Genomic DNA, 15,329 nt, shown 5'->3' on the forward strand with positions numbered 1-15,329 from the left:
CTTGTGCCCTAAATTTTTATTTTTGTTACCAGATTTTCAATGTGCAGGGATCTCATTTGACACCTTGGTTAATTTTGGCTTGTGGCCAACCTCCACATATACTTTGAGGCAATCAAAAAAATTATGCAAACTGAACAATAAAAATACTGCTGCACAATTTTCCAACTGAGTACTCAGAGCACTGTGCCATCCGCTAAAATTAATAAATTCAATCACTCATGAAATATTGCTCTTAAGTGCTTCTATTCAAAAGGGAAAGAGTTAATATATTAGCAAAACACTGTAGAAAACCAGATTCAATCTCATGGCATTATGTCTTAAATAGGGTGCACAGAGATGGAATGAGAAAATAAAGCTAAGACAACCCAAATATAATCTTTCTTAATCTACTAAGATTATGATTATAAAACACTAATACAATACATCCCATACACTAGTATTGAGGTAATCCCTAAATAGGGTGCGCATAGAAGAGTAGAATGAGAAATTTTTATAACTAAGACAATCAAATATAATATTTCTTAATATATTAAGGCTGCGTTTGGTAGTCATTCAGTTCCAGAAACGACGTTTTGTGTCAAAAAAGGAATTTTCACTTTGTGCCAAAATGCATTTTTAAAACAAAAAAATGGTGTTTGGTGAACCTGTTTTAGACACGATTACCTTAGTTGTTCACTTTTTTTGTATTTGGAATGAACCGAAATGATGGAACAAGGTTTTGTCATTCCACCATTTTGCATTTCTACCTTCTTTTTTTTTTTGCCCTTTCATTTAAAAAAAACCTATCAAAAAACACCAAGTTAACACCAAACGCTTTATTCTGTTTTTTTTTGTTCCCATAAAACGCTTTTTTGGATGATTACCAAACGTAGGCTAAGATTTTGATGATATAACATTAATAAAATATATCCCATACACTATATTAAAGTAATCCCACATTGGCTATGGGTGACTCAACTATTGAGTACAAGAGTCACAGGAGGCCACCCCACTTTGAACCTATTGGTTCTATCATTACAATAGAATATATCTATTATTATCCATAGTACATATGATATAAGTTCTTCCCCCTCTCAACATACAGGTCCAAAGGAAACAAACCCAAACCCTTACATTTAATGATAGGGTCTAAACAAAAGAAGAAACATCTCCATGAGGTGTTTCAGACCTCTTTAACACCAAATAACCAGAACACTACCAATCCTCCTCAACAGCCCTGTCGTCACAAAATCTATCATGTGTAGATCAAAAGATAGAAGCCCAACTTGGAGAAGTACTTAAGGACAGGGTACTTGGACATATATAGGACATTGAATAGAACAAGAAGAACTAGAATATAGAGAAGAAAGATGGCTCCAATGACCAAAATCAAGAAGGCAAGCCATTGAAGTAAGTATCACTGAGTACAAACCTGCTGCGAATGCTATAGCCATCCTTATGAGAGCTATACACAACAATGGTAAGCTTAAGTTAACTGCAAGAACCAACAAACGGATGTCACCCAACTGTGCCCATATGTTGTTCACCACAATGAAGATAGACAGATACAAAGCCATGGTGTTGCAGCTCACAAAAACAATAAATGCAGGATTTCTTAACAAGGTAGCCATGCCGTTGTATGGACCATCATCGTTGTAACCTCCAGGTACTGTGAAACCAGCAGCGAAGGTGACTGTGGAGATCAGAGTTGCTACCACCACGAGAGTGTTGAACCTCTCTTTGAATTTCTTTTCATAATATTCTCTTTTTCCATTGCCTTTTGATATCTTTTCCTCAATAATTTGAGGTGGTCCAACAGATGAAGATGGTGCATTATTAATTCTTAAAGCTGTTAGGGTAAGAACCTGCATATCTGAAAAAAAAAAAAAATAGATTAGGTATGCCACTGGGTATGCCACTGGCTTTCTTGGATCTAGCTGCTCAAACAATGTGAGGGCTGAGATAGGAGAGGTATAAAGGACTTTTCCCTGGGGAGGAGGAGGAGAGAGACATAAATTTGATCATTTTCCCTAAATAAAATTATATCCTTAGAATTAAGAAGAAAAATGAGATATTAAATGGATTGCAATATTTTTGATAATTTTTTTCTTCATTTTTATAGGTTTCTCTTCCAATGTGTATCTCTGATCCACAAATGCCAAAAATTTTGGATGTCAAGAAAAGGAAAGAAAATAAAAAACATAATAGGACAAAATCTTGATTACATAATGATTGATTAATGAGTCCCACTCTCTTCAAATTTAAAAAAAAAATTGATTTTTTTTTTCTTCTTTTCTTGACATCTAAATATAGACTTTCCTGACATGCAAATCTAAAGTAGAAAAAAAAGATAAAGAAGGGGAGGGAGGAGTGAGGATACATTAGCATGCCTTCTTATCTATCTCCTCCTCACATGAAAGGACCTTGTTGCCCTCTCATGTAAGAAATCATTTTGTCACATCTTATTAGTTTGGTCCTCTATGCCACTTGATAAGGTAACACTCTCCTCTTCTTAGGAGAATTGAACTCATGACCTCTTAATTTTAAGATGTTGGTCTATGCCAACTAAGCAATGCCCTTGGGTTTATTTTCTATAATTGATCATACAAAAAAATATATTTGCACATGGATGACGTGGTTGACAAGAGTAAGAGAATGTAACCCTATCAATTGTACTGTTCTATAGGATTGGCTCCAATCATGGGCCAAATATTTAAATGCAGTTCACATGCCCATGGAACCACCTCACCTTTTGTGATTGATTATCCTTTCAATGAGAAACTAGGCCTCCTTTTTTTCCATGGGAAGAAAAAGATCCTCTCCAACGCAGTGCCCAAATGGTTGGGAGGACCCAAACATGCACTCCAATTATTTTCAATAAATTTTTTTCTCCAAAGAAATACTTGAAAGACCTCAAATTGGGGCATACCTTTCGCAATGAGAATGTCTCGTGACTCTCATCCATTTGCTTCATCTCTGCAATGTCTAGGGCTGTCAGCCCTTCACCATTAATGATAGTCATCATGTTTACATCCCCTTTCTGCATGAGAATGCTCACAACCTTAGGATGCAAGTTCATGGTGGCAAAATGTAGTGGTGTGTTTCCATTAATATCCTTGGCATTTATAAGCTTCCCAAACTTAGATTTCTGATGAAGCATGTAACTTACTAAATTTGATCTCCCATTCTTAGTGGCAAGGTGAATAACATTTTGAACTTCAATGTTTGATGTCTCTATTGCCTTTGGGAAATATTCTAGCATGGCTTGAATTATGCTAATACACCCATTATTGGCTGCTATGTGTATGGAACTGAGGCCTTCATCATCCCTTTGGTGAGCAATAGAGGCATCTATCCTCAATAACGAACGAGCTTCTTCACAAAGGCCAAATGATGCTGCAAAATGAAGAGGATTTCTTCCATCTGCATCTGCTCTACTAATGAGCTCCTTCTTATTATCCAATAGAATGTTGACGCATACTGACATTTGTGAACAATATGAAAACCCAAAATGAAAAAAATAAAAAAGTAAAAAAGCTCGTTAGTATTAAGTAAACTCATAAGTAAGATGGAGAAAATGTTTAAATTAAAGATGTTGAATGAGTCCTGATCAAGTCCTTGTACAAGAATGGACCGTTACGAAAATTATTTAGTTTTGATAATGTATCCTAAACTAAATCGAAACCAAACTAATAAACACCCTTAGAGAGATTGGTTGAAAAGGGAGAATGGTAGGTAAGAAATGCCATGTGATCCATATCACCACATGAGAGCCTGGAACAACTCCTCCTTCATGTATGGTCTCGTAACAATTGTTCTATGTTACAATTAAGAGTGTATAAAAGGGCATTTCTAAAAGAAAAAGGACATGTAGTATCACCAAACTATAAATGAAATTTTTTGGCTCCGGACTCACCTCATGGAGAGGACAAAACAAAGTTGAATAATAATAATAATAATAATAATAATAATAATAATAATAATAATAATAATAATAATAATAATAATAATAATAATAATAATAATAATAATAATAATAATAATAATAATAATAATAATAATAATAATAATAATAATAATAATAATAATAATAATAATAATAATAATAATAATAATAATAATATAATAATAATAATAATAATAATAATAATAATAATAATAATAATAATAATAATAATAATAATAATAATAATAATAATAATAATAATAATAATAATAATAATAATAATAAAAGGAAATTGTCTTCTGTCCGAGAGTATGACCTACATCAGTGCTCCTCTTGTTTTTTATTACTATCTTCCATTATCAAGTGTAAACATGTCTTGTCACATGTGAAGGTGAAAGAGAGAGACAAATTGGAGTGTTGGTATAAATCACACTTTTGGACAAAGTTCTTTTCCCCACAAAAAAAAAAAAAAAAAAAAAAAAACCCTATCTGAGAGCTTCCCTTGATCCAAAACACAAGAGCAGACGCCCCAAGAAGGGAAGGGTGGTCATTTCACACCCCCTATGTCTCTGATGCAAGGGGAGCTGTTGAACAGAAAACATTGTGAGAAAAAAAAAAATTGGCAATGCATTAGAGAGGGAGAAAAGAGCAGTGAAGGGTTGCTGATGCATTGGGCAATTTTGTACATCACACCCAGAGAGAGAGAGAGAGAGAGTGAGAGAGATTATTGTGGATCCAATGCATAGCACTTCTGCTTGTAGTGCAGGCGCTAGGAGTGTGGAAGGTTTAAGGATCGACTCATGTCACATGTATTCGCCCCCCTTTTTCCTATCATCCCCCCTTCCTCTCTAGTGTGCGTGAGTTAGGGGTGTCAACCAATCGGGCCGGGCTGGTCTCGGTTGGGCTTAATCGGGCTTGGCCATTAAAAACACTTGCACCGTGAATGCTCGTTTACTTAAATGGGCCTAGGTTTGGGGACATGCTACGGTTTGTAATGGGGTCATTCGGTGTCGGGTTTTGATCGGGCTACCTTAAACGGGCCTTATACGGGCCTTAAACGGGCTATGGACCTGCTTAATTATAAAAGGGTTCTAAACGAGCTCTAAACGTGCCTACCCTAAAATCCTTTTTTAAGCGGATTAAACTATTGGCTTTAAAACTATTGGAGGCATGGTTTTAAGTATCTTCGATACCAATAAGATACCCTCCGATACGTATCTTAAATTTAGCCGACCGATACGATGCATATCGATATGATACATGAAAATTTTAAAATCCTTTCGTATCAATATATATCCTACAATACATACCGATATGCATCAATACACCACCAATACACATCGATACGATACGATATGCCTCAATACGACTATGAAAATTATAAAATTGAGGTAAAATATACGTTTCGATATGTATTGGTACGTATCGATGAGTATCGGTATGTATCAATTGGTACGTATCGGTATATATTGACACGTATCGGTGAGTATCGATATATATCGGTACGTATCGGTATGTACCGATACAATACGCTATGGTCATATAATGGCCAAGATGGGTAATTTTTCAAAAAAAACACGATTTTTGAAGGGTTTTTGTTCCAAAGTTGCTGTCATCCATATTTCTCTCTAACTAAAGTGGAAATCAAGGTTGAGAACAAGGATTTTACATTTATGGGACAACTACAAACCTTGAGTTCTTAGTACGATACCCTCAATTTAGTGTTTATGCATAATACATGTTATCAATAGCTTTTTTTAACAAATTCTTTATGCAAAAGTGTTTAAAAAAATGTTTCCTACCATTTATGTGTATATCTTTAGCGTATCTTAGTGTATCTCCGATACGATACGATACGATATTCTCCGATACGTATCTTAATTTTGACCGACCGATACGGCGATCGATACCGATACTTTAATCCTTGATTGGAGGATAATATTCACAATTCGGAACCATATCCAAGGGAATCACGTCTTTAAAATATAATCTAAGTTCCAAGAATTACAGTCTTTTTAACAATTGAATGATCCAAGAACATTACAAACCTGTAATTGGATTTTTAATTCACTGGTATACAATGAAAGAAAAAGCCTATTTTCATTATTCAGCTTACAATCTACAATAATGTTCCACATTCCCCATTCAATTTAAGAAGGGCAGTATTTCAAATCATAGATGGGCATAGTGCGATAGAGTTTTCAAACTGTTGGATTAGGGCTGAACTCAATCCCCATTGTCAATATATTGGCAATAAATACCTGAAGGCTTCAGCCTCCCAATCCAACTGATTGAAGTATAGATGGTACAACCACTTCAAAAAATGTCTAGAGAGATGTTCATCAACCTGACAGGTATTTAGTCTAAAGTGGAGATATTCCTAAATAGTCTTTACTCATATTTTGTATTTTTAGTGGTAAAATAGGTATTTAGGCATTTTTAAAGGGGCTCGGGTTGGTCGGGCTAAATGAGTTGGCTCCAGCGGGCTTCTTAAGTGAGTCGGGTCGGTCGGATGTCCGACGAGCTAATAGCCTACACTGTAAACACCCGTTTAAGAAACGAGCCAGTTAAAGTCGGGCCTTAAGCGAGTCGGGCTCGATCGGGCCTACCGGTGCAGGCTCAGGATTGACACCCCTAGCGTGAGTAAAGTACCTTAAAAAATAAGAGAGAGAGAGAGAGAGAGAGAGAGAGAGAGAGAGAGAGAGAGAGAGAGAGAGAGAGAGGCTATCTACTTACATTTATGCTTGTTAGCCATGGCAGCGTGCAAACATGTCCTGCCATCAGGGCCATCATAGATTCACAGATATTTACTTCCCTTGAATTTTTCATTTTCTTTGATTGCAACTTTCAACATCTTCGCCAGCAAAAAGAGCAACCCACGGTCAGCAGCCAAATAAAGTGGTGATTCTCTGCGATTATTCTTCATGAAGATCACCTCTTTATCCGACTGCATCAACACCTCTATCACCTCACGGTGACGCCCACGAACAGTTTCATGCAAGGCTGTGTTCCCTTCTCTATTCTTTAATTTCGCCGTCTGATATCGATTACATTGATTCTCTGCTTCATCTAAATCCATGGCACAACTCAACAGATACTTGATTACCTCCACATTATTATACCTAGCAGCAACGTGGAGTGCGGTGTCGTCTCTGGAGTTCTTGCTTCTTACTATAGTTGTTGGTAGGGTTTCGAGGATTACCTTCACAACTTGGACGTTGGAGTACATGGCAGCTATATGGAGGATAGTGTTCTTGTTTTGATCACTCTGTTGTTGGTAGAGATTTTCCTTTGCTTCCTTCAAAAATTTCGAGACAAGAGTTGAATCACCTACTGTTACAGCCGTATACGGTTTAGGATCCATGGCTTACTACTCAGTTATTGACTTAAGCATCAAAGAGTCCCTCCAGAGATCACTTTAGGGGGTGTTTGGTTCGATAAATCTTTGGGATGACATTCTTTAGAATGATAATTCTTAATTTTTGGAGCTATTTACTAGATTGACCCTCATAAGTGAGCACCCTACTTCCCATGAATGACCATATTACAAGTTCCATCTATGAGTTTGCCTCAACACTTAAACTCAGATTTGAGCAACCTTTTTATCACCTAATATAAAAGGAGAAAGTGTAAAGAAGTTCTTTACGGAAGCCAATATCTCAACCCGCGAGAAACATGTACTAGCCTCAAGGTAGGGGTGTCAATTCCTAAACCAAACGGGTAAAACCGGCTGAACCAAACTGATAACAACAAGAACCGAACCGAACCGCTGTTTGGAGTATTGCAACCCCAAAACCAAATCGAACCACACCGGAAACCGGATGAACCCGAAACCAAACCAAAACTGGCTCAAAACCCGGACCGAAACTAAAACCAAACCGGTAAGAAACCGAAACACTCCAAAATTCATTAAAAAAATCAAAATTTGCATAGTTTTGTATACATTTGTATGGAGAGTCAAATCCAAACTGGACCAAAAACCAAAACCAACCCGGTTACAAATCGATTTAAGAAACCAAAGACAAACCGAAATCAAACAGCACCGAAACCAAAACCAAACCGAAACCAAAATTTCCTTATTGGTTCAGTTTTGGTTTCAACTTTCCCACACCGAAACCGACTCAACCCGGACCGAAACCGAGCCGGACTACCGATTGACACCCCTACCTCAAGGCAACCAAACGATTTTTCAGAAAGAAACATAATTCAGAAGAATGTCTATTAAAAGATTGACATTCATATCCGATATATACACCATTTGATTTACCGAACCAAACACCCCCCTTAGACTTCGTTCTCTTGATCAGCTCAAGCTTGTAAACTCTTGATTTATATGAGAGAGAACCTTTTTAGAGAGAGTGAGGACTTGATCATTATTGATTGTGATTACTATTCATTTCCTCTTCCAAAAATGCTTTAGTTGGAGATTATGTAATTGTGCAGGTTGGGGTCACAAGCTAACATTCAATATGATCTTCCACACAGAGCTCTTGTGGCTGTGCTACACTCCACTTTGGCCTCTCAGTAAAAGCTGGATGTCTACTTATAAGATTTGGGAACCCACATTGATTCTGAACTCATTGCACGTGGCTCTGTTTCACGGGGAGGGGAATCTTCATATATGAAGTGAATTTTTCACTTTAATTACAGCCTAATTTGCTTAAATTGACTAGTGGTCTTGTCGCCAAAGATTGATCCACAGACACATGGGCACTATTGTGGGAGCTACACTATGTTATATCAACTTCTTGTGACTGGTATACTCCACAGGATGTCACCAAGAGAATAAAGGAACAGTCGGCGGTTGGGGGAAGAGAGAGAGAGAATGGAAAGATTCCAATAACAAAGGAAGATGGAAGTAATTAATCACGGGTGTTAATTTCAGATCCGGTTGGGCAGCCCCAAGCTCGAATTGTCTGATCTGATTAATAAATGTGTTGGGTTTAAGTCTAGCTTGTTTATAATCAGTCATTCTTGATGCAAGGGTGCAACCTGATGGATGCCTAATCAGGACCGACCAATCACTAGCTCAACTTAGCTTGACATGTTTAAAGTCCAATTAGAACCCATTTATAGGTCGATTAGAGCCCTTACACTCAATCTGACAAGTTTAAAGACTGATTAGAGTCTGTTCATAGATAAATGGCTAATTAGATCATTTTAGCCTGATTATTTGTAGAATTGATTAAGGATCGGTATCCGACCGACTGTTTATAATTAATAGAACTATGCCTAGCATATGAGGCTTGATTACTTAAACAACTTAGACTGCTTTTGGTAACGTCCCAAAAAAACGTTTCTGAAGTTTTTTCGTTCTATGGGAATGAAAAAAATGGAATAAAGTGTTTGGTGCATTTATGGTGTGTTTCATTTTTTTTTTTTTGAACAAAAAGTGAAAAAAAAGGGCATTTATAGAAACTGAAATTTCCATTTTTGACACGAAATGTTGTTTCTGGAACAGAAATGTTACCAAACGCAGCCTTACTATTCCTTTTCTTTGTTCTTGGTTCCCTTATCTGTGAAAAGAGGAGTGCCCAATAAACTTCCAATGATACTCAAGGCCTTTACTGTCCAAAAGTGGGGAGGAAGATTTTGCAAGGTAACCGGCCACACTGGAATAGAGGTGAGATCAATTTTTTGAAGGCATGATAAGGACTCATGATAAGGACTCCATCGCTGTAAGACCAATGGTTTCTGGTGCACAAATCATGCGGCACAGATCTTTTTTTGCTGAAGGAATAAAAAAAAAAAAAAAAATTAAAGAAAAAACAAATATAAGAAATACTAGCAAATCTAGACTAGCAAGAAAAATCACATACAACCCTAAAAAAATTGGAATCTAGGTCACCAATTATGCTACATTTTCCAAACATCTCAGATGTCGGGAGAAACACCATTGATTCTTCAGGAAGGCTAAACTTGAATAAAAACCAATTACCAAGTAGGAATAAATCTAAGATACCTTTAAGGCTTCAAATTCTCATAATAGTAGACTATTATTACAATAGAATCTATTATTATCCATAATACATACCATACAATTCTTTTCCTTCACAAGAAGTTAAAAGTAAACAAACCTAAACCTTACATTTGATAATGTACATCTAAACAAAAGAAGAAACATCTTCATGAGGTGATTCAGACCACCAAATAACCACAACACCAATGCTATGCTAGTCAACAGTCGGAATGAGATCTTCTTCAGCAAGCCAGTCCACCCAACTCTCATCAGATGGTTGGAAAACGTTGGGAAAGCATGCTAGGGTGCTGCTAGCCGTCCCATATGTGCTGGACGTGGCTGACATCCGCTTGTTGGTTCTTGCGGATAATTTAGGCGCACCATTGTGGGGTTTCAATTTTCTGATCTTGGCATTTGATAGATTCTTTGATGATAGGACTATTGAGGACCCAAATCCTCTCCGATGCGTGCTGGACGTGCTGATGCATTGGAGAGGATTTGGGTCCTCAATAGTCCTGTCGTCAAAGAATCTATCAACTGCCAAAATCAGAAAATTGAAACCCCACAATGGTGCACCTAAATTAACCTCAAGAATCAACAAGCGGATGTCACCCAACTCCCAACTATTGGTGTACAATGTCTTGTATTCTGTCGCAGTTTAATCTAGGGAGTACTGGTGCTGGCCCCCTCGACAGAACAACGGTCTCGCTTGAATTTTTTATTTAAGGGCAGTTTTGTACTTTCTAGTATTGGGGTTATTAACAATATATTTGTAGCGAGAATTACTTTCTCTATAAGCGATTTTGAGAGGTATGAGGATGAGTGCTGCAATCCTATTCTTCATGGATAGTGATGCAAAATTTATCAACTGAGGACGTAGGCAATCTTGCTGAACCTCGAAACCTGTGTGCATTGTTTGTTCTTGTTTCTCCATTACATTCTGCATTGCTTTTAGAGTTGCATTTCTACACCAACTATGCCCGAATGTTGTTCACCACACAACGATGATAGACAGATACAAAGCTATGTTATTGCAGATCAGGAATAATTAAGTGCAGGCTTCCTTAACAAGACGGCTATGCCTTTGCATGGCCATCAGAATTGTAACCTCCAGGGACTGTGAAACCCACGGCGAAGGTGACGGTGGAGATCAGCGTTGCTACAAGGCCAAGAGTATTGAACCTCTCTTCGAACATCTCCTTGTCATGTTCCATTTTTCGAGTATCTTTCATTGTGTTTCTTTTTGGTAATTATCTTTTAATATGTTTCGAGCATCATTACTTGTTAAAGCTGTTAGGGTAAGAACCTGAATATCGAAAATAAAATTATTGCTTACTATTAAAAAAAACAATAAGATACTCCTTAGCTAAAAGGGTCATATCATGTCTTTTTGTGAATTTCTTTTTTGAAAAAGGGTTCCCTGAGTAAGTGGGATAAGAAAGCATATCCACGGATCCTGATCTTTTTCATGTCTTAATTGTGCAACTTCCTCCATGCACGCGACACGTGTACATTTTCAAAATTCAATGATTGTAAAAGTCAAAATGTACAAGTATCGCGTGCACAGAGAGAATTGCATGATTAACAATTTGAAAGGATCTAAATCCCCATATCTACATGGGAGGCAGCGAGGTCATTTCATGAGAGGAAGAGATAGTAGACATTGAGGTGCTAGTGTAGTTTGCCCCTGCGATTTAAAGAACCTTTTTCCTTTAATTTTATTTGGAAAATGTTCTTTGAGCCACTAGGGGAGGATACGCTAGCACAATTTCTCTCTCTCTTCTCCTCACATGAAATAACCACGTTGCCCTCTTATGCACGAAGTCAGCTCCTCTATGCAGCTTGCTCGAAGAACCCACACCCTATTTTCTATAATTGTACATTCCAAAGAAAAATGTTTAGACATGGTTTAGAATGTAACTATATGAATTGTACTTGATTAGGATTTCACATGCCCATGGAACCAGCTCACTCCTTTTGTGGTTGACCATCATTTTCATGGGGAAATTAGGCCACATATACATGGAATTCTGATTCCAGCAGATTCTGCATCAAAATCAGGAAGTTGAGCTGGGCATGAGAATGGATTCTCAAATCATCAAGGGTGATTCTTGAATCTTAGGAATTTCTGATGAACCGTGTAACTAACTAAATTTGCTCTTCCTTTCTCAGCAGCTATGTGAACAGTATTCTGATTTTCTTCGTTTAACGCCTCTATTGTCTCTAGGCAATATTCTAACATAGCTTGAATTATGTTGGACCTTCGCCTTAGGAACCTTGTGATTCTGAGTTCGACTCCCCTTATCTTCTTGGGGTCACTCACTTGGAGTGTTTAGTACTTTTGACTGTTTTCGATGAAAATTGAATGATTCTCGTTCAACTCCAACCTTAGTATGATCTTGTCTAGACGGTTGTGGGGTCAACACGGGCCCACGGGACTAGTACCCGTTTTTAGGCAAAAAACAAGAAAATATATTGGAATAGAGGCCTTGGTCATCCATTTTGTGAGCAATAGAATTGTCTTTATGTAGTAAGAAGCGAGCTTCTTCAAAATGGCCAAATGATACTGCATAATGAAGTGGAGTTCTTCCAGCTGCATCAACTTTACTAATGAACTCCTCCATTTTTTTCCAATAAAGCGATGAAACACACTTGCATTTGTGAAGAGGAAATAAACCCAAATAAGAAAAGAGGCTCAAAAAATTTATGAGTTGGCTTTTTGATTGGATGTAAAACACCTGATTTAGGTACAGTTGATTTATTCTAAACTATTTGTAGCAAAAGATTTATTCTGAACTGCAATTGTAACTTCATCAATTATTTTAAAAAGATAATAATAAATAAAAAAACAAATTAAATTCATCTAGATGGATATTTCAGCTGGCTAACTGTTTTAACCTGCTCTATTGCAATCACTACATTGGTTAGGATTTGGCTTTAACCTTCAAATGGATCAGAATTGGCAATGGTTTGCTAAAATTCCTTAGACCATGTCCAACTATTCCTTTTCCTCCAGAGTCCCACACTATAGCCTTGTGAAATGGATAGATACCCTAAATAATTCACTAAACAAGTGTGAATTTAATGTTGAGGGGAGAGTTTTCTGTCCAAAAGTGTTGCTTCTGCACTAATAAATGGACCAATGGGAATACATATAGAAGCATCAATAAGTCAGACATTATAACCTTTCATAGGGAATGATCGGGCCAATCATTTCGCCCCCATGTGTCTCAATGCAACTCCCACACTCTTCTATAGAAAAATATTTTTCGGAATAAAGGTAAAAGTGTTATTACATGTTTACCCCCCACCCTGCCCCACCCTCATTTAACAGTTGAAGGGATTGAGACAGGTGTTGAATGCAGCGGACCCATCTTATATGTACGCTTCTTAGCAACGGCAGCATGCAAAGGTGTCTTGCCTTCAGGATCGGCCAGATCTTTCATCTTCTTGGAATTCTGATTCCAGCAGTTCGTCAAACCGAAGGTGGTGGCAAAAAGTATTCTCAGATACTCCAGGGGACAAGCAGAAGTAGCTAATCTATTAGCATAATACTGTAGAAAACCAGATTTAGCGAAGTGAACGCTATGGGAAGTTGCATTATGCCTTAAATAGGGTGCACATAGAGGAGTTGATTGAGAATTTTTATGACTAAGGCTGTGTTTGGTAATGCATTCTTAGAATGTATTCTAGGCCTGGAATACATTCTGAAGAGATAAAAAAGTGGCATTTGGTATTCATTCTCGTAATTGGGAATCAGAATGTGTTAGAGAACACGGCCCATTCTAGAAGGGGCAAAATGACCCATTCCACATTCTATCATAAAGAGGGAAAAACTCGTTCTCGAAACCCGAGGACTTTGACATCTGAGGGAGCTTGAGCGAAAACTTCAAAACACTCTCTTCTCCTTCATTCAATCATAGTGTTCATAGGCCGCAAAAGACGATTATTCTTTTACGTGTTGGATTTAGTTTATTGGAGATGGCGACAATTGCGGCTTTTGGACTTCAAAGCGGGGATCTACATCTGTACGAAACCAGCAAAGAGCTCTCTTCTGGACGCTTTTTGGCATTGGTCATCCAATTAGTGTGATATATGTAAGGTAAGTTGGTGCTGCTTGCCTTCTTTCAATAGCTATGGTTTTTGTGCATCCCCCAACTCCAAAATATAAATCTCATAAGTTTTTACTGATGCTTTTGTATTTTATCTTTATTAATTTATTGCATTGGCATCTCTCTCTCTCTCTCTCTCTGATGTAGAAGAAACACATTCATGGCTGAAATCTAAGGACGTGTTTGGTTAAGTAAACCAATTGGAAGACATTCTTTAGAATTACAATTCTTAATTTTTTGGATTGTTTGGTTCCATTATGGATGACCCTCATATGAGAGACACCTTCTTCTAATGAATGACCATATCAAGGATGTCTCTCAATTTGAATTTATGCCAACACCGACATTCAGATTTGAGCAACATTCTTATACCTTAGTATAAAAAGGAAAAGTGGAAAATATTCTCTACGGGAGATTCAGTTCAGAAAATTCCAAAGATCAAAATCACAAGCATGAACAATGAGGATGCATCTGGGGAGAGGGTCTCCTGTTCACTATGCCTTCAGGTTTTAACCTTTATTCTTTGCTAACCAACCTGTCATCTTCTGAAGTACACCAATTAGATAAACTTCGAAGATAAAATCAGAGATATTCATGCTAAATTGCTTTCTCTCTTCAGGATTTTTAACTTGGAGAGACAGTTCGAAGTTTACCTCACTGTCACCACGTGTTCCATCTACCTTGCATCGATGAGTGGCTTGTCAGGCATAGTTCTTGCACATTATGCAGAAGGGATATGTAATGCTCCTACTGTGAATTACAAGATGAAGAGTTCTTTATATATATTTTTGTATTTTTATTTAGGTTTTACACTTATACAATTTTCCCACTTCACTGCCTTCAATGTATCATTTCCACCTCGTTTATAAGAAAGCTTTAGAATAGAAAAAAGCCACAGTTGTTGCCATATACGTATAGATATGTTTGTGTTCTTCCCTGTTCACTGCTCTGTTTCTTATACATTCAGAATGATGTAAATACTTTTCCCTATTTTCTGCTTTATGACTCTTAAAATTGGCCTTTCCTTTCTTTGCAAATTACAATTGATAAACAATGATGGTTAACTTGAATAAGCTACCTTGTGTTTAGAAGAGAAGCCTTGGTAATTGATTCTTTCATTATCTCAGACCAGAAGATTCAGGGAAGTGGTGGATTCATTGGATTTTGTTTACATTGGCTTTGTCATCAATGGTTTTTGGTGGGTTTATCTTCTGACCAAGATAAGATGTTATAGATGGCCAAGCAAGCAGACCTAATCTATTCAACATGTTTAATAACATGAAATGGTCCTTAGTGAGAAATTTAAAAGGCTTGCAATTAAGTTTCCATGAAA

The 15,329-nt window shown here is 37.2% G+C and overlaps 1 protein-coding gene across 1 annotated transcript; it reads right to left on the reverse strand.

Annotated features, from left to right (window-relative positions):
• Positions 1-1,234: 1,234 nt before the first annotated feature.
• On the reverse strand, positions 1,235-7,289 carry LOC122056968 (protein ACCELERATED CELL DEATH 6-like). Its single transcript, XM_042618981.1, has 4 exons — positions 6,737-7,289; positions 2,909-3,459; positions 1,412-1,844; positions 1,235-1,329 (listed from the first exon to the last, which is right to left on the reverse strand). The coding sequence occupies exons 1-4, from the start codon at positions 7,287-7,289 to the stop codon at positions 1,235-1,237; spliced, it is 1,632 nt and encodes a 543-aa protein (XP_042474915.1).
• Between the last annotated feature and the right edge of the window lie 8,040 nt (positions 7,290-15,329).

The sequence above is a fragment of the Macadamia integrifolia genome, chromosome 1 (genome assembly GCF_013358625.1).
Source record: "Macadamia integrifolia cultivar HAES 741 chromosome 1, SCU_Mint_v3, whole genome shotgun sequence".
In the NCBI taxonomy this organism is placed as follows: domain Eukaryota; kingdom Viridiplantae; phylum Streptophyta; class Magnoliopsida; order Proteales; family Proteaceae; genus Macadamia; species Macadamia integrifolia.